Consider the following 24,047-nt stretch of genomic DNA (forward strand, 5'->3'; position numbering starts at 1 on the left):
TACAGCTGTTACTGCACAGAGGCTGAAGTTCAGGGTGGATATATTTTTACCTACTATCCTGCGAGAAGCAGGAGAACAACTTTTAAAGTACTTTATCACTGTTCCTCCTCCATCTCTTTATTTCACAGAATTGAATGGTCACATACAAAACGATGTAAGAGATACAATCAAGAAGCACTCACAGAAGTGCAAGTGGATTGTAACCCCTCTCAAACAATGGATTTCTAAGGAGCACGCAAACACTGGATAACAAATACATTAATATAAACTACGTATGATGTGAGAAGACAGAAGATACATTTTTTACTGCCAGAATACAAACAGGAGTAAGAGGTCACAGCTTAACAGCTTTAAAGATACCAATGCCAAACACCAATTTCCATGTGCAATTAAATCACTCAGTACTATCTCACAGTTAAGGAAGAGACATTGGCTTTCATGCAGAATTGTTTCGGTTTAATTTCAACAAGGAATACATTTTCTCTTACCTGTTAAGAGTGTCTACTGGTAACAACACTTGGAAGGGTCAGCTTTCTCCTGACAGAAATGCACAAGCCTCATAAGTTTTTAGAGACATAATTCTCAAAAAGACAAATGTTTTCCAGAGTTCTTTAGTAGCCTACTGAGCTCAACCTGACTGATCAAACTTACCCACACAGACGGTAGAGATGGAACCCAACTTCCCTTCAATGGTTGGCTCACCTAACCAAGAGCACGCTTAGATTAACAGAACATCTAAATAGAGTACAGTGGTAGTTTTACAATGCTGTACAAAAGTTTTTGCTCTAAAGAGTGTAAGGACTGTTGCCGAAACCTACCTTCTTTTTAACAATCAAAAAAAGAGCTTTCTTTTTTCTTTCTTCATCTACATCAGGGAAAATGAAACCCAGTTGTTTTCACTATAGTTGCCTGTAAGTGTGAGCATGTTTTTGCAAAGCAAAATTTGCGCACGTGCAGTAACGGTTCGGCATGGTTACGACTTCCTATCCTTCCACCAGCTTCAGTTTTTACTGGAAGTTTCCTTTGGGCCTGAAATTTTCCTAATTAAGCTACGTTTCACATCCCTCCATTCTGTCTCAGATTTATGTAGTAATGAGATTTCATATATGAAGTAAACAAAGATTAAAGTGTGAGAGATTAACATTTTCCAGGGTTGTAGACAAGTTTTTAATCTTTAGAAATCCTACGCAAATAACATTTGAATTCAGAATCATATTTAGAATTAGTCTTCTGTAACTTCCGCAGTAAGATGCTGCAATATGCAATAAACCAAATACTGAGAATTTGCTTACTGCTATAAACATGTTTCATGCAAGCAAATAGTGCCAGTTGTATTACACCTTTTAAAGCCTTTACACTGAAAGATGCAAAGGCCATACTTAAAAATTCTAACTTTGGTGACAACAGTTGATCAAAATATACAGAACCTGTAACATCTCTGGAGATCCAGCCATAAAAAGTGAATAGACTCACATCCAATAGCATCACAACCTGCTGCTGTTGGGTACTCCGTGCCTGTTCTTCTGGCAACGCTTTCTCCCCCTGAATCACAGAATGGCCAGGGTTGGAAGTAACCTCAAGGACCATGAACCTCCAACCCCCCAGACAATAGGAATTTGTCTACAATCCTCTAAAATTAGTTGAAAAGCAGTATTTTTTTGCCCAAACTGTGCAAGACAAACTGAAGCATTCGCTGCACTTGAGGAAGCACCAAATGACCATAAGCTACTGATTTTCAGTAGTTTTCAACCGAACAGAAACAAAGCTAATGTGCACATGGCATGTATCTTTTTCAAAAATAGTAAATTACATATCCAATATGAAATTATAATTCAAGTAAATATTGTTAATCTCTGCAGAAGTGAAACATATATTCCAATATGGACACCGAGAATTAAATTGAATTTAATTTTTTTTGCAAGGCAATGTAAACTTGAGCTCAAATGTTCTCCTAAGTTCAAAAAGAAAGATGGCACAGAGAAAGAACTGATGATGGCTGCAAAATAAGAAAAACCTTTCGCGACACAGAAACAAAAAAGTAAGTTATGTGCAGTTACATACAAATAACTCAAATGCAGTCAGTGTAAATTATCTTTGACTTAAGCCAAAAGCATCTATTTAGCTTTGCTCTAAGAACCAAACAGAATACAGGAAAGGGATTAATTTCCATAATTATGCAATTTCCTGCAGTGTTAAGATAACAGATTTCTTCAGAAAGAAAAAACAAATACATTTTTAGTTCTTCACAAAAACAGCATACCACTGCTTTCATTATATAATTTAATGGTCTGTTTAAACAGCCTGATGGTCTTGCTACAAAAAACTATCTAGTACTCTCTTGCTCCATTTGGAAGGGGTGCTATTTCAGATGTTCAACATCTGGATGGTTTTAGACCTAACATTACTCTCGTAATGTATATGCATTCTCTACACAGACTGAAATGAACAACCCTCTACATATTAAGTGTCTGAGAATTCACGTTTTTGTCAAATAGTCAGGTTTTTCCAGTCTCAGTTTCATTTTCCACATATTCTCAAAAGCATGGGGCATTCAAACTATGTTTTCGTCCAAATTCATATCATTAAAATAGCAAATATTTTAAAAATTTAATTGCATAAAAGACAAACGTGAGGAAGTTACAAGCAAGTATCATAGAACTGGTTCCACTTGAAGTTAATCTTCGCCAACACCACGTATGAATTTTTCAAAATATTTAATTAGCACATAAAATCAACGTTCAGATTAAAAATATCATAGGTTTCTCTTTGTTTATATGCACTCATGAGCTGCTTCAGTAACATACACAAGAGGTTCCATAGCTGGTTTACTTCTCTGAACTATCTTTCTTAGGATGCTGTATTTTATATTCCCTCACGTCTACATGCATGAAGACAACAGACTTGTTATTAACACCTCAAATTAACAATTTCAGTATCACTTTAAAGGAGAGAAGAATATTGCCACTTACTGTTCTCAGTTTTTTTGTCTGTTTTTATTTTATTTTTTTTAATTCTTAAAGCAGAAGAGCTGTGACTACGTAAGTCATTCCACTTTTCTTTTAAAAAGGCATAGATTTCACCTGCATGGATGAAAATTAAGGAGCAATTTAAAATTGAATTCATGTGACTCTTCAGAGTCTTAAGCAATTTTGAGATGTGGTTTATTTGGAGGCTTCAACAACCATCAGAATGGTCTCTACAGGTTAATGCTGTTGCTGATTAGACTCATTTAGAAGCCAAGTCTAGACAACACAGAAGGACAAAGCGAACTTCAATTGCATGCTGATGGTCCAGAAAAATATTTCCACGTAATCTGGAAAAGTCAGCACATCTAACCACAACACACAGCTAGAAAAATATTCTTATGCATAGGCACTTGCTCATTTAATTCTTAAAAACAAAAAAAGAAAAAAAAAAAAAAAAAAATCACTTAAGCAACAAACTCACAATTTTAAAACGAAAATTTTGAAATGAAACTGTTCCTGCAAACTGCTCCCAAGTCTTTTATAAGAAGGTGGGAATATTATGCCCAAAGTTTCAAGCTGAGCAGTGAAATTATTCACAAAGACAAAATTTTGTTGCAAATATTTACTCAAAAAAGGAATAATTTACAGCAGTGCTTTAACAGCTGTTCAAAACATTTAACACATTAAAAACAAAACCAGGTCAAAAGCACATTCTGAATGTTTCCAATGGAGCAAGGAAGTTGTATGAGCAAGCTACTGTCATATTCATTTCTACATCTAACTGCTAACCATAAAAAAAAAAAAAACCCAAAAAAAACCCCAGCAGCTATCTTTTTGAATATAACTTAGACTACAAAAACTTGTGAAATTGAACTGTACATTCCCACAGTATATGCTCTCGTGTCCTTTTTTCTAAGAGTCAGCAAGTAGCAGCTGTTAAATGGCAGAATGCATGCCAGCTGGTACTTCCAGTTTGGGGTTTTCCTTCTTGCTTAAAACAATTTTTACACTAAACCATACTTTGGTTTGCCTTACAGACCATTCCTATGGGTCTACCACTAAGAATATTTAAAACAATGGTAAAAGCCTAAAAGCTACAGCACTTTTAGCAGTATGTCCTACTTTTTACAATTACGTCTGGTATTTCTGCACAGTCTGCATACTGAAAACCCCACAAATATATATATTTTATTGTAATATTTCCACTTTCACTGAAAGTTTAAGTCAAGTCTACAGTCTGGCAGGATTACACCTGTACAGAGGTGCATAGATTCATAAAATTGTTTACATGCTTTTACAGAAAGGAATGTGATACCAAATCCAAAGCTTGTGTTTACCCAGCTATCAGCAGACCAACAACCATTGCTACAAGTGTGCTTCATTTCAGCATTAGAACTAAATTCATACTAAGTTCCACTTCATTAGAAGAGTTTTTAAAATCTTCTCTTGGCTAGCAAGTAATCTATTCCAGATACAAAAAATAGATTTTTTTCCTCCTTTCAACTCAGTTTATTCATATATACGAGAGAAGAAACAAGCAGAGAAACTTAAAAAGACATTATCTTTTCTAAATTTACTTGATTCAGTTGTGCATACATATTTTATCTCCATATGCCAAATTTCCCTTTCAAAAAACCCCCAAACCATTAGCATCAATGAGCACACTCATCAGGAATGGTCCATGGTGTTCCTATCATTATATATAACACACAAGGAAATGAATGTAATTTCAGCTTGCTTCATTTTCATCTGTTTTGTTTACAGTTGTTTCCATTCTGCTGGGACTGCCATCTTGAGAAGTCTTGTCTGTTTGTTCAGAGAGTTGTTCAGCTTGCTTTGATGAAGGTGCAACATTACCTTTCTGAAGAATTTCAGTTGCTTCGTGCTCTAGTACCTCTGACGGAGTCAAAGGCTCCAAATGAATACTGCCTTGTTCACTCATGTCTGAACTAACTGATTCGGGTTCATTTCTTTTTCTCAAGAACTGCTCAAAACTAACATCTTCACCCAAAGTTAGCTTTAAGTCCTTTGCGTTCATCGCTGAAAGTGTAATTTTATCCAAGTTTTGCACTTTAGTCTGATCAGTCAAGACAACATCATCTGATCTTTGGGAAGCTTTCAACTCACTTTCTCCATGAATACATTTTTGTTTCTCGCCTACCAATTGTTTATTATGATCTGAATCACAACACGTTCCTTTCTCATGCAAAGATTTCTTCGTGCTGTTATCATGGACTTCCAAATTGGGAACATTTTCTGTATCTGACAATGATGAATTTTCTTCAGTCTTTTCAACTGATGCAATTTCATTTTGGTTTCTATTGCATTCTTTTGTTTCCTCTGAAGAATCAAGCTCCTGTTTGCTGAAAAAACAAAATGTTATTTTTCTAAAAGTTGTAATAAAGCAACAAGTGGCTATACTCTGCAAAGTAACAGCCAAATGGCATTGCAGATTTCCTATTTGTTATTTCTTAAAAGTTTTCATAGCAAGACGGCGTGAATTTAAATTCATTTTTCTTACCCATTTATATATTCAGCTTTAGTATTCTTTAATTCTTGCATTTCGTCACTAGAAATGAAGGTTATTTCTTTCTTCTCATGTGAAATTTTAAAAAATACAGCATTTAAGCTGCTCTTTGACGCAAATGCAGATACAACTAATCAAAACTTCTGTTGATGATGTGCAAGAAAAATAAGCCAGTTCATACTTTTGTACTGATAAACTGAATCTGCACTGCTAACACGTGTAAAGAAAGAAAAAAGCTAGCTGTTGGAAACCACAATTAATTCAAATCTAAAATTTAGTATCAACTAGAAATTTGCAGTATTTCAACAAGTAAATTGGTGAACGAGCATTTTTAGTCACTTTTCAGAGTAAAACCACATGGTGATAGAGAAGAGGAAAGAACAGTGTTGATACATGCAAGAAAAAATGAGAATCTTATTATATAGTAACACAGAAAACACAACAAAAAATTTATACAAAATAGTTATTGTTTAATTTTGTATTATTTCAATAAAGCCACATGCAGTTTTGTAAAGTGATCAGGAAAGGGAAGTGCGAGAGGGATGAGAATCCTCCAAAGAGATTCAACTATGTATTTCAGATGCCACCTTTACTGACAAAAACAGTCACGTGCTGTATGCAAACTGCTCACATTCATATGCCAACAGACAAAACCCTGCCTTCTGATATCTCTCTTCATTTGTTATAGGAACATCAGGCTTCTCTCATCATTTCAATGAGGAAGCTCATTTTTTTGCTGTGAAGATTTAGGCTCGGTAAAAACATAGTTGGAAACCCACTCAAGATTCTTCAGAATGACAAGTAGCTCTAACTGCCCTAAATGGTGATGTTAAATAGACAAAAAAAAACCCCAAAATAGTGAAAGGTGGCAGAGGGCATGGAAGAACAAGCTGAATTTCAGATGAAAGTTCTATATAGGAAATGAAATTTGGAGCAAGTACATATCCCAGTTTAATGTTTGAGTCTAAAAGTTGCAAATAGTATTTGAATGGTAATATGCAGATAAGAAATGCAAGAGAGATGGCATCATCAAGTATTATATGCATCAAAAAAGCATCTGTGCTTTTTTCAAGTAATTTTAAATATGCTTGAAACCATTTCTGGCTAAACCCACTTGCTAAGCAATGGGCAGTTCAAGGAACAGGAAATAACCAGATTCTTGCTATTAAATTTTTACAATATATTTTCAAACTAAAAGTTAATGTCATTCGCCTACACGCTAAGTGATATTGAACTGCACAGCAAAAGTCTAGCCCAGGTGCTACAAGCTACAAACACTCAGAAGTTTGTTTTTGAGTTTTACTTTCACTCAAAGAAGCTAATTCCAGAATATTCAACTTCCTACCTAGGTTTACGACACAGGAATATTTTGAATGGGGTAAGAGACTACAAAGAATCTTAAATGGTGAACTCTTACTGCCTACTGAGATAGTCATAACAATAATTTCACTGTGACACCATTTCTTCATTCATAATCAGTTATTAACTCAGGAGATAAACTTATCTGCCAAATTACAACTTGAATTAGCTACTACTGACAGACAAGTATGCATGCTTTTTTCACTTATTAGGCTAACACAATAAACAATACTCCCCAACGTACATTTTTTTCTATTCTAATTTGAATTTTTATGAATTATTATTATTATTAATTATTCTCCTCCAACTCAAACTACTAGAAATAAAAAGAAAATGTAATGATTCAGAAAAAACTTGAGACAAAGTTCCAGCACAGGAGCTAGGCTCACTACCCAGCAGCTACAGATGATAATTAGCCTTACCACATCTGCTCCTAATTACCTCACCTATTCCAGAAAAATACTTTAGCTATACAGAGCCTTAGAAATTCTAGTAAATACTTACAACTGCATTCATATGAAAATCCAATAAACTCTATGAAACTGTTCATGTTACCTTTAGCTGCTACTCTTCAACAAGCAGCTTTGAGAACTGAAGTTGAGAGTTAACAAGCAAAATAATACGCTTTACTTGACAACTTTTGAACACAGGTATGCAAAAATGGGTTTAAACAAAGCAATAACTAATTCCTCATTAGCACTGACAACAATGGTTCCACACAGGGCACTGCAGATGGATTACATTCACACACCATTCACACCAAGGAACTCTGAAAGGACAAACCTACTTTAACATAAAATGGAAATCCATCACAGTCTCCCTTATCTTCATACAATCAAACCCCAACTTCGACCAAATCCAGCCCTCTTTGCTATCAAATCATTTTTGGTGAAGTGCGAGAACTGTGGAATGGGAAGGAAGAAAAACTTTCTACATTCATTTCTCACGCAGAAGAAAAAACTCCCCAATGTCTTATACCAATAAAACAGAGTTTAAAAATAAAACTGCTCAGCCTATGTAAGGCAATAACCACCACAACAACAAATATACAGAAAATAGTGATCTAGTACTGCTGAACACATCAGTAAGGTCCTTTACATTGAACAACCCTCCAATGGAACAGTTTACCTCTGCTGACAACTGCTGATGAATAAGCAAAAACTCAGTAGTTGTGACACACTCAACCCCTCAATAAAAAAGAAACCCATGCCATACGGAATTTCAAAAAGTCGTTCTGATAGTAAGTCAGCAGCTGAAAAAAGAAAAAAGAGACTTCTAAGTAATGTTAGGAATGAAAGACTCTTTCAGTCTATATGCAGACAGTATTGTGTAAGAGCTGTAGAAAAAAAATAAAGAGACCAAGATGTGGAAAATGAAAACATCAAGGATTTTGGCGAAAAGTTAGAATATAAAACCTGGCTATTGTTTAATAAAATAACAAACTCATTTTCTAAAGCATGCCACCAGCCATGGCTACAGACTGTGAAAACTGGGCTGTATTAATGAACCAGCCGCTGTACTGCCTGTATGAACTCCAACTTGTAAATAAGGCTACTTGAAGAAGACAATTTTGAGCCCAAGAGACGAATCTACTAAATGAAAGCATACAAATACCACAAAAACTAGAGAATCTTGGAAATTAAAAGGAATTTTTCCTTATTGTATACAAAATGTAAGATCTGGGAACTAAGTGAGGCTGAAGGAAGATCGGCTCTGCATACTTGCTGTGCTCTGTCTCTTTTTCAGTTTTGGTGGTTCTGATTGTTGTTTTTTGTTTTGTTTTTAAACTCTACTAGCTCAAGTTTTCTTTGTTGCCCTTTGCAATGGACATTCACTTAATGTTCTTTAGAGCATTATTATTTCATATTAAGCCCCTAAAAAACCATTCAGCAAGAAAAGAAACCACACAGCTTCAGGTGACATTTACGTATCTGCATACACAACAGCTGCAAGGTATGCACATGAAGACCCTCAGTTTGCGGACTGTACTTACAGGTAACAAAATCAGTACTATAGCTGCATCTACTTTGGTGCGACCCAACAGCATAGTCTTGAGGCAAATTCCTAACTGTTCCCACACACTGGTTTGGTTTACAGAACTGTTCTGGTGTGTGCAAACTAAATTTCTTTTTGAGGAAACTGAACTAGAAGCTCCGATTCATGAACGCACCTAACAAGTTCAAACTTCTAACAGAGTCCTCAAGAATCTCATCAACAGGAAACAAAGAGCAGGTGTATATATTGATGTTAATTTTACCTAATTAAATGTAAAGATAGGAAAATGCAGTACATAGCATTCAGTTATAATGATTTACCCGTAGTTTAAAGATGGAGTTAGCTTCTCATACCTGAACCACTTAGTCTCAATTCCTAAGTATTAGAAGTGAAAATAAAATTCTAATTATTTGGTACTCTGCATACGACTAAAGAAGGGTAATGGAGAACCTTTTCTAAGAAAAATAACTTATGAAGAGAAACTGAAAGCACACAACTGCTTTTTAATTTACTTTTTAAAAAGAGGTACTACAAATATATTTACAATGACTGAAACAGTGTTCTGACTGAGCTTTTAAAGGTTAAATTTGCATTAAAATTGTTGAAGACTACTAATTGGAGTAAGATACTTCAGGCCATGGGATCTGGAGTAATAACGTATACATACACATATATTTAAGTCTGCCCACACTATGTGCCCAAAGCCATGTACAATTTGAGCTACTTTCCCAGACAAACATTAAAAAACCCGCAATTATTATTTTCCTTAGATCTGTAGCTGTAACAGCTACAAAACAAAATGAATTCCCAAGGACTAACATTTACTACTATACAATGTATAATTCTTCCCCATTTTCTCTTTCGATGCTGTTAATTCATACACAATAATACAAAAAAATCTTTTTAACACTGTGTGCAATTTATCAGAAACTTTGACTTATTTGTAGGTTAAGCACTGTTTTGACAATTAGATCCTAAATTCTTTGTGTCTCTTTGAGTACATTTTGACTGCCACTCAAAAGTTTTTGTCACACAAAAACACATTATGAAAACACTAATTAAAATATTCAACTACCTGAGAAATAACAGCATGTATTATTTTATGTAACTGAACTCCAAGATGCAGCTAATTATTGTATTTTCTTTCATATGTTGGCGTTTCTGTTTTTCCTTCAGGTAAACTAGGTCTTGAAATTTTCTGTAATAATTAAAGATGTTTTATTTTTTATCCATGACCAGTTGATTACAATAAAGTTGCAGAGACAAATTCACACTGACATCCCATACATCTACTAAGAAGCAGACACTGGGTATTAATACAGATGTTAGCAAAATCTTGCAAGTTAAGGGAAAAAAACAACACAGCTTTAAAGCAATCCTTGTAGCCTTTTTCATGTATGCAATTGTAAATACCCCTTACTGAACAGGATCTCATGAACTATGTCCTGACAGCATTTTATTTGGAAGGTAAAAGCAAACAAACAAAAAACCCAGAACAACTAATTTGACAAATCTGTTTTGCTAAAACACCAACAGAAAAACAAGAAAGAGAAAACTGAGGTTAGCACACTAAAGCATTACAGTGTTTTAGCCCTACAGATGTCTTTAAATTAATTATAAAGACGATTCTTAGCAGAAAGCTCACCACAGGACAAGCCTGAGTCTATTGTAATGCATCCACCCAATGAAGTAATTTTTGAACTCTGAACAACATGATCAGATTTTTTTTTATTTTTCTTTTTAAAGAAGAGTAGAAAAAGTAATTATTATTTTTTTAAATTGCCAGTGGAAAAATTGTCAAAGCAGTCTTCTAAAAGCTTCTCATATATCACAGGGCATTTCGTCCATATATTATCTTACTCTTATTAAAAAAACTATACGTGCTTAAAAAAAAAAAAAAATTAAGAAACCTAGTTTTTGTCCAAATAAGTAAATTCTGGTTTTACAATAAAAGAGGTTTTTACACAGAAATATAAGCACCTCAACCACTTGTATTACAAACTCTTAAGATATTTTAAACCCGCATCAACAGTATTATATATTGTTAATATTTGTCTCCACAGAGGTGGTATATTTTGCTTCAGTGAGACCAAATCATGCAGCAAATATCCTGAAGGTGTATGGTCAGGCTAAGCTTATGCTATCTTCTAAAAGAGCCCCTGCTATACTTCTATCACACTTTGCTGTATTTCTGTTGTACTATTCCCATAGACATAAAATCCATGACAAGAAACACTTCCAAATTCATGTCTCCACCTCCACATTCTACACTGCTCTACTACAGAACCTTCTTTTCTACCCATCATGTTCCTCAGGTCTCATTGAGCCTTCCCCACTCAACAGAGGAACTATATGGAATCGAAGATTTCTTGTCTTATCTCTCTAGATCTCATATGCTATGTTTTTAAACAATTGAATTCGACCATTTTAATTTTTGGTTGTTCAGCACCCAGTAACCAGAGCTTCAATGTGGCCGAAACCACAGTGAAAAGCAACTCACAGTTCTGACAAGTCTTGCTTATACTCCAAGTAACAACTGAGAGCTAAAACCAACATAGCTATTTTGTCTGTATTCTCCACCTTCTCCAGTCATAAGGGCTCTGGTTTTGTTCTTTTCTTTTTGTTGTATTTTAAATGAAAATCAAAATTGTGAAACAACATTTTGTGAAGCAAAATACAGAAATTCCAGGTCTTTTCTAATTCTTACACAGCTGGCCCCCCACTGAAACTGTAGGAAATGCATTCTAAACATTCTAAAGCATGAAAAAAGGAAAAAGAAACAAAAAAAACAAATATGCCTAAAGTGGTAACAGGATTTATGGACAGAAAAGATTCTGCTGTTTATGCTTCATAATCCTTTCACCTTTAACACAACTGAATGAAGACAGACAGGCCTGTCAGATTGCTACATAAATAGCACATATGCTTAGCAAGAAAGCCATTCAGTCCTCATGAGGCATTTCCAAAGATTTTCCTCTTTAAAAACAACACAAATAAAATAAGTAAAGAAGAGTTTGAAATCAGTCCATAGCCAAATCTCAGGTTGTATCTGAAGTCAATTTTGAGGTTCCCTGAAGATACATACGTAAGACAACCAAACCATTCCTTCTTTGGCTTCTGATCTACAAATCAACCAGCCAGACTGACTACAAACTGGGCGTTTCCGTGGCTGACCTAATAGAAGTGTCCCACCACTGCAGTAGTAAAACACAGAAAGCTGTTTCCTAGCACCATGCGTATCTTCTGAACTACTGAAACAGTCGGATATGTATATTTAAAGTAGAACTCTATCATGTCTTCAGATTATTTATGAAGTTCAGAGATATTTTTTATATTTTGTGGAGAGAAGAAAAGACGTTACCTCCAACTTAGCTTCTTTCACTCTAATGGAGATTTCAGTCTTTAACCTAGTGGACAATGAATTAGGATTCAATATTTTCAATACTGTATAGTAAAACAGAGACAAAAGATGAAGATATTTACAGCAACTAAGAAAGTAACTTGGTAATTTGAAATCAATTTTCAAAGTCTGTACTTAATTTTGAGCTTAAATGTACTTCAGGGTTCTAAAAGAACATTTAAGGATTCTAAAATACGTTACTGGTTGTACAGAAACTGTGATATAAATCGCTTCTGCGTAACCTGTTCCAGCAATTTAATCTCATGAAAAACAGCAATCAGTCTTCAGACTGCTACTGGTACTTCTAGCACTACAAGAAGAATAGTTCCCTTACCATAAAGGCCTTTTAAATAACGATTCAAGTATTTAAGACCTGAAATTACAAATCTGCTGAGATCATAAAACTATACTCTGGTCAACAGTGTATATTTATTTTAAATATCTACCGTCACCCACCCAATTCCTCGGGACAAAGTTGTGGTTTACTTGAGAGCAACTGTAAAACACTGCAACTGACCTCCAACTACAGCTTGGAGGAGATACTTCCTTCAAAACACAGTCAGTGCATTAGATGAGTTATAAATTATTAAGATCTATTGACTTTTCAAACCACATTAATTAAACAGCTTATCACAATATCACTAACATTGATTTTCTGTATTTGGAAAAGAAAATGCTATTGTAGAGATAGCAAGAACTATCTTAACCAGGCTAACAACCCTTGTTCTAATATAAAAGCTAAGCTTTCAAAAGTGTCCTATAAAAAACCTGCACAAATACCTTAAAATTGCTTACATCTGTATCTTCTTTGTTGATGCTGCATTAAAAGCAAATTAATTCTGCTGGAGTATGGCGCTGTCTGTTATTACTTGAATTATGTTATTAATCATAAATTAAATGATTCATGATCTTACTGAGCCTTAATGGCTGTCTGCAGAGTACAACACACTTGACAAAAGAAACAGCTTCATCAAATTAAATTTTATGAAAAAGTACACTAATACTAGGTTGGTATGCACCCACATCTGTTTTCCTAAATTAATTTTTAAAATGGTGCTAAAAACAGGCCCTTTCAAGAATTTTTATTTTTAAGAACTTCAGCCCACCCTTCCAGCACACCATGTACACCTTCTAGTAACATTAAATGTTCTAGCAGGTAAACAACTATTTATTTTTTATTTTTACACCTTAATTTGGAACAAACCATGGCAGAGGTAACTAGGAAAATATATACGCATTTTTTATAACTGGTATTTCACCACTGTTGCAATGCTCACCTAGGTAACAGGAAGAAAAAGTGTCAGGGTAAATCAAATGATAACACTTTTTTGGGGTTAGGGATTTAAAATACTTTGAAGTGTTTAATCATGAGTAGCAATATCAGTAGAAGATAATGCAGCACAAGATATTTAGGTTAACTTCACTGTTTTAATCATTTCTATACAAGAGTTTAAACAAATCCATTCAAAATCGCATTTGCCCAAAACCAATCAGTAATTACTCTGGAAAGGGCAAAACAACCTAGACAAACCAGACACTGAAGGAGAAAACGTTGTTGTTGAATTAATAAACCTAAGTTTTGTCATAAAAATTCACCAGCTATGATCTGAATCCAATACCCGTTTATTGTTTTAAATATCTTGAAAATATACAGGATAGATTATAGTGTTTTGAAAGCAAACAAGATAAGGTTTTGTTATAACCACCTCTTGGTTAATACAGTTCAACCTGGATTACTGATACATATTCTCAACCTTGTTTCTACTTCAGAATAGGTTTCTGAACGCAGCCCTAATTCATAATTAGCAAAAACCAGAGAAGACAGTCACTCTATGATGTTACGTTCCTGACTTTTATGCTAAGAAACCTTAAATCTTTGGATCCAGTAGTTCAGTTTCCAAAGAGTTCCAACTCACATGTTCAAAAAGCAACTCAGGCAAATTACTTTCTTATGTAACTGGATCTACAGTACTTCTGCACATCATCTTAGGAAAACAACACAAAAATTGTGATCTTTAGTAAATACAGCCCCTTAGTATACAATTTTGCAATCTTTCTACAGCTCCCAAAAGATTCTTTACTGTACATAAATTTCCAGTTAAGAACAGTGAAAAGCAATCCCTAATTGCCAGTCTTCCATCAAATAAAAATTCAGACAAAATGTAACAGCTGAAGAAAAATTTTCAGACTGACATACTTAATAGGAAGTACTGGCCACAAAAACAAAGAGACTCAGGCTTTGATTACAGAATAAAAGCTGGCTTATTAAGAGCATTCCTTTAGATACTTTAAATTGGAATTCAGGTTGATCTGAAACTTCGTCTGCTACACAACGAGTCACGCTGGGCTAATGGAACACAGATCTGGAGTCAACAAAAGAAGCAAACATTTAGATGTCCAAACACAGATGACTTATTTCTGAAATTCATGCAGTCACAGCTTTGCTTGCCTTCACATTAAGGAATGTATATACATTTGTGTATACACATAGCTTAAATCATGAATAACTCTTCCCAAGGATCTGCCAAGTCACCCCTAAAGCCGCACAGTCGCTCCCATACCATATTTAGGTTAAGCAGTACTGAAAACAGCTGGAATCTTTCACCAAACATCCATTTTCTGACCATTCCTAACCAGAAATAACCTCTTCTAGGACAATTAGCTCCAGCTAACATCTTAAGCCGGAACTGACTGGCTTAAGGTACCTTCCAGCTACTCAGCTCAACCATATCCAAGAACTATGAACAAGTTGTTTGCAACCAAAGAATAGAAGAGCCTTCATCTTGGTTTTTGTTGTTTTGGGGTATATTTAAATAGCTAAAAACAAAACCCATAGACTTCTTAGTAGAAAATACTTTAAATATCTTTAAACAGGGCAAGGGATTCAGTAAAGCTCAATTTCCCCTTACCACTCCATGCAAAAAAATTCACTTTGAAGAAATGTTACTATGGTGTGGTACAGGTGAATGAATAGTCAGAAGAAAAAGGTACTTCCATGCTAACGCATTTAACACTGGTAATGAATGAATGAAAAAGGAAAGATGGTAACATTCATCTTTCTTGATACAGTCTCCAGTTTCTCACTTGTAAGATAGGTTAGCAATGGATACAGCTACAAATTAGCTTACTATAATTATGAATAAATAAGTGTAATTACATACAAAGTTGAGGAGTCACAAATATTTTCACTTCTCTTAAAGCCTAAAACAAACTTTCACTTTCTTGTCAGACCCTCACGCTTTGTCTTTGCAGACATAGTCCAATATGCTGCATTATTCATGTAAGCTGGTAGCAATCAGGACTATCAGGGATAGTAAAGCATGAGTCATGCAGGTTTATCTACATGATTTAGTACTGTTTTTATAGTGCAAGTTTTTCACTTAAGTAACTTCTCCAAACTTCATGTAAATGGAAATAGGATGCCACGATACAACTTGTTTCTACATAAACTGTTTTGCTACCCTTGCTTACACAAGACTAGAAATCTGTAGGTAACTCAAGTGTTTTAACTAGACATTTTTAAAATTAATTTCCAGAGCAAAACTGTAAAAGAAACAAATGATAACCTTCCAAATCATCTAAATTCAAAGCAAAGCATCAATCCAGTATAGTTTGCAGTAAATTCTTAGAGAAGAATTTTCAAAGCCATAAAAATCTGCAATCATACTCTGATTTTGGTTGCTGACAAACCTGAATGCAAGTGAAATATCTCAGATTCAGCTTCCTCTGAATTACAAAAGCATGTTCATAATGAAAAAGCGATCCCACTTACTGAATACTGTGCCAAAACAGAAGCAAGTCCTGTAAGAAAAACTTTAGTACATAGCTGATGATGATTGAAATTGAACAGCATACAAGACAGAACACACTTTGTCAGAATAAAAAGGAGCAAAAAGAACAAGACTTAAGAGTACTGACTGAGTAGTGCTCATTCAAAAATATGCATTAAAGACAATGGATGACATGATCTTCATTGTTACTAGCAATAACACAGTGGCTGCAAAAGCTCAGTTAAAATTGTTTCTGTTTCTACATTAAAAGGGAATAGACAAAAATATCAGCCAAAACAGATTAACTTTGGAGAATTTGGTTATGCAGATAAAGCAAGAGTTGCAAATCAAGAATAGTTTGTGTTTGTCAGATTGTTCATCAGATCTCTTTAATCAGGAAGAGGTAACAACTGACCACAGAGTAAGATTATCTATTAAGTTACTTGGAAGCTGATAAATGCGACATTCAACCAAGAAATATATCCACTGTAAGCAGGAGGTTGAGTCTGGAGGAACACTAGATGTCATCATGACAAAATGAAAACTCATCATATACTTAGACATCTCCTTGATGGATGAACTTGCCACAGATTATCTAGAACTACAGATGAAATCAGAAGCAGTGATACCAAAATCGGCAGATGTCTTAGCAGCTTGAGAGAGCATCTTGGAAGATGAGAGATGATAGCAAAAGAACAAGGTATGAATGAACTGAGGCTGCTGCACTCTCAGAATCAAGGCTCAGCAAATACATCTGTTTCCATCACGTGCTTTCCTCCTACAGTATTTAGGAGCCAAGAGAAGCTTAGCCATTAAGGTACAGCTAACAAATTCCTTTGGCCAAGATTCAGTTTACGTAGTTACATGTGATGCGAGTCTTCCAAAGCATATTTACCACTATATGCTGTAAAGACATTGCTAGGTAAAAACACAACTTTATTATTAAACTGATAAAGACTTGTAAGTTTTAGTGAATACCCAAAGAGAATGACAAATCCCTCAACTTTCAAAAGCCAAGATCAAATTCAGAACAAAAGGGGCTTTGGTGCTATTAAGTATATGCCATCATTTATACACTACTCTAACTCTGAATGATACTGACAGACTCGAGGGGACAATGAGCAGCAAAGAAACACTACATCACATAAACGAAACTACTGATACGTCTTTTTTCCATGGATTTTTATAGCCCCCAAAAGCTGTAAATTAATGCTGCAAAGCAGAGAACAAAAACACAGAAGAGCCTTTGCCACACTACAGTAATGGAGAAAAGACCAGACCTGCTGCCTGAAAGATGTAAAGAGAGAATACCCCACAGCTTCAATGCATGAAGAAATAAGAAAAGGTCTGGTCAGATGCTTGTTCGCTTACATACCAAAATAATCCCAAGCTCGACTGGGTTCAATTTGCTGCTCCACAATGATGTATCAGTGAGCCAAAGCAGCATAGGATACCTGCTCACTTTCAACTCCCCTGCAACAAAAATGTCTACTGTCAGTTCATTTAAAAATATGTTAATGTTGCGCAAAGCAGAGAGTAGAGCATTAGAAGAGTAGTGGAATAGTTAACAAGGCTCATTCCCTCAGCACAAGGTGGATCACCAAACAATAAAACAAGGCAACCTTTGTAAAGGAGCAATTTCAAAGGAAAATCCTGCTCGAATATCACCTAGATTATCTGTACTACTAATGACAGAATCTTGGTCCTAACACAAGTCTCATCAATACTGAACAGAGCTTGTAGAACATGTCTGGTCATTAGCAATAAAGATGTTTTATAACACACGCAGTCGTTCTTATAGACCACAGAAGATACCAAGGTCTGAAAGGTGCAAGAGAAGATCCAAAACCATCCAAGAGTCTAATTGTGGGTCACTGTGGCCAATGTTGCAGAAATCCATAAGCAGCACACACTTCACCAAATTACAGGTCAAAGAATGAGAAGATACATTCATATATCACAGAGAAACCACACAGTGAAAGTTGTGAGCACTGTCTACCTCTTGCAAGAAGGTACCTCTTCTTGCAAAACTAAACACACAGCATGATGAGGATAAATATTTGTGTGTACTCTGTACTGCAAATAATGAATACAAGGTCTGCTACATAGATGAACTTACACTATTAGACTCAGCAATTAAATTCTTGTCCCAACTATCAGCAAAATATTACATGGAAAAGGACAAGATTCATGAGATTAACCAGGTCTATCAATGTCATTTTTTTTCTTTTCTTCTTTTTTAAATAACAGCTTATACCACCTCACATGGAACCAGTAAGTAACCTAACAGCAAAATCAGGGCTCTCAGAAATAATGGCTCTACCCATCTATCCTAATGTAAGACACTAACAGCTTGTGGAAACACACCTGAATACATATTCTTCACTGTAGTTCAAATCTACTCCTTCAGTGCTTACCCATCTGTTTCTGCATAATAGATATTTAGCATGTCTAACATTCTTAAAATATTTTTGTATGATATCTGTGCAATATTTTCAAGATAACAAGATACTTCTGCAGTACTGAAAACAGCCTGCCACAAATATACGTCTGTACCCACCACACACCTGTAACCTTTCCTCACATATAGTCCAGCAGATATGAATTCCAAACACATACATCCAGCTACTAAAGTTGTATCACAGCTCAACATTTATTTTTCCATTGTTTGAGTTTCACTGAAATCCAAACAGAGCACAAGCCACCTTGGATTAATGAAGGGAATACCCAGCTCACTCTAAGTGACTTTTCCTAGTATTTTGTCAGATCTTAATATTCAGTACTCCAGGAAGAGAAATTTCATTCATAAATATTTTTTTGGAATGGTTTTCCAAATTAACTTCTTTCCCATCTGCTCCTTTCAAAATAACTTCTATTCTTCTTAACAATGTCTGTTATTCATCTTATCAACTCACAAGTTCTATTCAACTAGATCAAATGCTAAGCAGTTACTATTAGAGGTTTGAAGTTCACAGCACACTTTTTGTGCTATTATTACTTGCAACCAAATAAATATATTTCCATGTTTGGATCAGTGGAGATATTATTCCAGCATGTTTTCTTACTGGCCACTTAATTAGAAAATTAAAGTTACAAAACAACTATATAGACAAGTATATAACAATATAAGTAATAAATATTAACAGGAAGTAATGAAATCATAGAACGTTTGGGGTTGGAAAAGACCTTTTAAGGTCATCTAACCTACCTGGCATGAACATGACACCTTTCACTATATCAGAAATAACCTATTGGGAATACTTTCAACGCCCAGTGAAGACTGCTCTCTCTCTGCTGAAGTCCTCATCATACATGAGAATCTCCAGTCTCTTTTAGAATCCTACTATAGGTTATATGGATTCAGTGACACCCTGCTGTCAAATCTGGGTTAAACTATGTTCTTCTGCCTTCTGAAAACTTCCTTTTTTGCAGTATAATTGACATCTTCACTCCTGCCTTCAAATGAGGTTCAAATGAGAGAACTCAAATGTTTATTTCTACTGGCATACCTCACAATCTTCAGTTAAGGCATAAGTAGGTTCACAAACTACACTGTAAAGTCTCAGATACTGCTCTGGCACAAACGGGGAAAGGTTTAGCATATTTGAGTCTTCTAATAATTTAAAAAAAAAATAATCCATAAACGTGGCCTCTGCAATATTGCAGGATCTTTTTCAAATCTTTAAACCAAAAGCCAAAATTTCCATATTATTTTCTTTTCAAATTTTTCTTTGCATTTAAAAAATTAGACATTAATTAGTATACCTTTTGTCAAATAAATGACATTACTTAGAAAACAATTTCTAAATAATGTATCCTATGTCCAGTAAAATTTTTTTACTTTCTTTTTGTATTTATATCAACATTGTGTAAAGAACATTAAACACTCATTTAATATTGCTAATATTAAAACCAACTTGAAATAACAGTAGCTCTAGGCCTAGGCTTAGCAGTTAGGACCAAGAAATTTTAATACTGCAAGAACTGGTTGTTTTATGACCTAGGCAATTTACCTCCCCCTTCTTGCAATTCTGGACATAGTCAAGAGTAAAAGCACATTAAGTGTACATTCCATACATTCTTGGTTCTAATGAATTTGGAAGAAATCCAAGTTCAAAGTACAATTCTAGACCATCTGTCGCTGAATTCAAAGGAAAAGAAGAAATACTGAGTGGTAAAACAAAACTTACTCAGATACTTGTTCAGCAGTTGGTAAATCTACAGAAACTGAAAATAAGAATAAAGGATCAAGTTAAAAATACTTTAAAAAAATGTGGAAATACACAAGTACTCACTTTCAAATCTACGCAAAGAAATTAGAATGTAATTGAAAAAAAGACTACCATAAGGGACAGGCACCCTCATGTGAGTACTTGTACGTGTACTATATAAGAAAACAACTACACATACTCACCATTCTCTATAATAACTTGACAAGCATGAGCATGGCTTTCGCTCAGATGTGTGGCCATCCTATCTAAGCCAGAACCATCAGTCAGAAAATCACAGTTAAGACATACTACAGTCACACCTCTAGAGGAGAGAAAGTAAAAAGTATGTGTAAACACAATATGGCTGTGAAAACAGCTTTAACCTGCAGCTACTGGACAGACTAGAGAGAAAAAAACAACCCTGCTTTTGCAGTTTTATATGAAGTGACTCACAGAAGCACTGCATGTGGAAATTCCAGTCACTGTCTAGGATATCTCCATGCTGAGACGGAGATACAAAGTACTTTAAAAAAAAATACTGTAGTACTACATACAGAATTTGAGTTTCTTGGTTTTTTCCACCTCCCTCTTTCAAACCTTGCACATCATGAATAATTGGAAAAGGAAGCTATGGAAACATTTTTTAAAAAAAGCCATGAGAAAACTCAACAAAAGTGGACAAAAAAAGTCTGTCACAAAAGAGAACACTGTTAGTAGAAGTCACAACATTTTCACCTCTCTGCTGTTTGTGGAAGCCTAGAAATTCAAGAGGCTCTAATTTATTTTAAACAGTCAAGTCACTAACATAAAGCAAAAGAGGATGATCTACAACTGAATAAAAGCAGAATTACCGTAGCTCTTCTGAATGCTTCTTGTATATCCAAAATCTTTTACTTGGACGAGCACTGTGAAAACTAAAAAACAAAAAGCAAACCACCATAATTTAATCTGTCTCTCTTAAGTATATTACTCCATATATTCCCTACATACTACACACGGTACTGAAATTCGCTTTTGACAAGGCAAGAAAACACAATGTTCAACTACTGACCTGCATTATTCTAAAAAACTGATTTGATGGAATTGTACATGCTTGTGAATCTCATCTCCAATTCAAAACACTGGTAAAAGAAAACTCCACATCGCTGTGCTGAAGAGCAGAAGAAACAAACAACCTCAGGAACACCAAGCATTTCTACTTTCGAGCTCTCTAGTAAGGAGCTTGGGACGGGCAAGACTTCAATTTTTTTTGGCACAGTATTGCACGAACATAGTTTGCTTCCATCAGCAATTCAGGTCTTGAAGCACCGTGCTTAAGTTACACAGTGAAAGCTATAGGGTGAAGAAGTTTTACTCAACATAAAGTTCCTCAAGAGACACTAAAAACTGACTTCAAGTTATCACACATGCAGGTTAAGCACGTGCCAACATAATATATTCCCAGTATTAAAGAAAAAGCAAGCAACCAAATACAGATGCTGCTACAGAAAAAACATACAGCCTTCTTCCACACCACTTCTTGTTCCTTAGGTGGTGATAGCTGCAAGAGGTCTAAGTACTGCGACAGTCAAGAGAGAGCACTGAGGAGATAAAGGACAAAAGACTAGTTGTTTTGCTGCATGGTTGAACTGGACAACAGCCAGAGCATGGACAACACCAGGAATACTTTACAGTAGATTCCCTTCTTCTGTTCTGCCTTTTTTCTTGTATGATTACAATTAGTTAGATTAATTTTTATTATTTGTTAAGCATGCAACCTGTGTTAACCCACAGGTTATCTGCATGGAACTTTGTAAGCTATTTCATACAAGAACATTGACATTAATGTGACTAGGACAATGCACAACAGATATACAAAAAAGTGTATGAGTCATACTTTTAAGTATACTCAACTTCAAAAACATCAAGGCATTTTAAACATAAATCTTTAAAAAGACAATTGCATTGTTTCGTTTTTTTTTTCTTTCTGCCACAACACATCTGACCTTTCAAAGGCACAGGATTAACAAGTAGGTTTTCAAATATATTTTTTAACCTCAGTGCCAAGAGATCTATGTCCACTCATTGTGTGTGATTCTCCCACTGCTCTGAAAACTTGCATGTTGTTTTCTTAGAAGTCTTTTTTACATCTGTCATCACGAATATCCTAAACTATCTTACAGCAACAAACCTCAGACAAGATCAGATGTTGCTATTTTCACAGATGAAAGTGGTATCCATTTGATTATGCTATTTGAAACATTCTTTACACGGCATTCTGAGCATGGATTTCATTAGCAATAGCAGTGGGTTTATATATTCAGCACTTGTGCAAAACAGATGAGATCTTAAATCTGAAACTCAGAGAATATGCAACAATTAACCATTATTTGTTAAGTCTGGCTGAAATGACAATGAAAGACCCCACTGAAATTGTGAAGGTAAGACAGAAAGCTGCCTGAACTCCTAGCTTCTTAAGGTACAAGAAGAATACTGGGTTTAGGTCCTCATTAGAAGTGAAAATCCAACATACATGTGTCCCTATCAGACCCAGGTCACAACGTGTTCATACACACTTCATACAACTTATATGAACTTTAGAAGTATGTGATAATTCAAAAAAATCGTACAGAATTCTTACCTCATCATGTGATTCACATAGGCTTTGCTACAGCTAGTATTGTATCTGCATAAGCTACAATGGACATACGCAGGAAAATGACTTGCAAAATCTTTAATCTCTGAGTAACATTCAATGCATTTGTGAGCTCCCAAACGACACCTAACGTAATATGGAAAAGTTCATAGTTAACATCAGTACCTCAGGACAACATAACTATTCCAAACCTTTTGCTTTACACCTGTAAAAAGCTTGCCCATATTGGAGGGGGAAAAAAAAAAAAAAAAAAAAAAAAAAAAAAGAAAAATATTTATTATGGCTTATAATAGTAGACATAAGTCTCTTTTTTCTTGAATTACTGTCATTACAGCTTATACTTTTTTTTTTTTTATTAAGGTCATTTGTTACTGAGCATTTCTGGAAACAAGATACTGCAGATGAGACCCTCCAGTTTCAGCTGCTGCTGTTGTCTTTCTCTACTTGAAAAGAATTTCAAAGAAACATTTCATTCACACAGTGAACACAAAAAAATATGGATTTCCCATCATCCTTTGGAAAAGCTACAGATGAAGATCATAATCCTGCTCTTATTTAAGTTTGCTGGTTATTTTTAGACGTTTCAAACAGCTAAATTCTGAGTGCTAGCACCTTACTGAAAGGGAGGCACCCATAACCTCTTTGACAGAGAATTGCTACTGCACGTTACCCAACAACATTGTATTCTAGTCCATAAAAGACCCATGGAATTATTAAAGAATTGTGAAAACTATTAAATTGTAAATGTAAGGAGACCATTCCCCACAGCTTGCTTTTATCTTATTGACTCTTTCAATAGTTCCCCAAATTGTGGTAACCAGACCTTTAACCTTTCAAATAACAGGTTCAAATAGCACTTTATAAACTAAAGGAGGAAAGCACTTTTCTCTCCATTACGCTTGCAAAAAACAAAGTCCATTCTCAGGTCACTTTTCAACATAAATCTGCCTGGTGCATCAATATTTCAATAACTGTGAGCTCTGCGCAGAGAAAAAAAAAAAATCTAAATTTAGAATAGAAAACTTGCCAGAGCATCTGTTTTTCCATCATCAAGTCCATTACCAACAAAATTATGAAAAAAAACAATGCAGAGTTATAATCACAGTATGTGGAAAGTCTGAGTCATCTTCTGCAAAATTAAGTTGTCAAATATTCTGTATTGCAGGACCGTAAGTTATTGAAAA

General features: G+C 34.9%; 1 protein-coding gene across 10 annotated transcripts in view; it reads right to left on the bottom strand.

The window, feature by feature from the left end:
- Positions 1-24,047, bottom strand: part of ZNF280D (zinc finger protein 280D) — a 66,252-nt gene that overhangs the window by 18,145 nt on the left and 24,060 nt on the right. For 4 of the 10 annotated variants that reach the window (XM_042824249.1, XM_042824245.1, XM_042824248.1 and 1 more), the window contains 5 exons: positions 22,849-22,989; positions 21,080-21,142; positions 20,432-20,550; positions 20,208-20,244; positions 1,874-5,329 (listed from right to left, as the gene is read on the bottom strand). In XM_042824249.1, coding sequence (XP_042680183.1) covers positions 4,696-5,329; positions 20,208-20,244; positions 20,432-20,550; positions 21,080-21,142; positions 22,849-22,989 — 994 coding nt within the window. In that variant the 3' untranslated portion in view covers positions 1,874-4,695. The other 6 variants (XR_006169843.1, XM_042824251.1, XR_006169845.1 and 3 more) reach the window with 6 other exon arrangements.

Source organism: Centrocercus urophasianus, unplaced genomic scaffold (assembly GCF_019232065.1).
Source record: "Centrocercus urophasianus isolate 14NV4802_14NV808 unplaced genomic scaffold, USGS_Curo_1.0 seq_23, whole genome shotgun sequence".
Taxonomy (NCBI): Eukaryota; Metazoa; Chordata; class Aves; order Galliformes; family Phasianidae; genus Centrocercus; species Centrocercus urophasianus.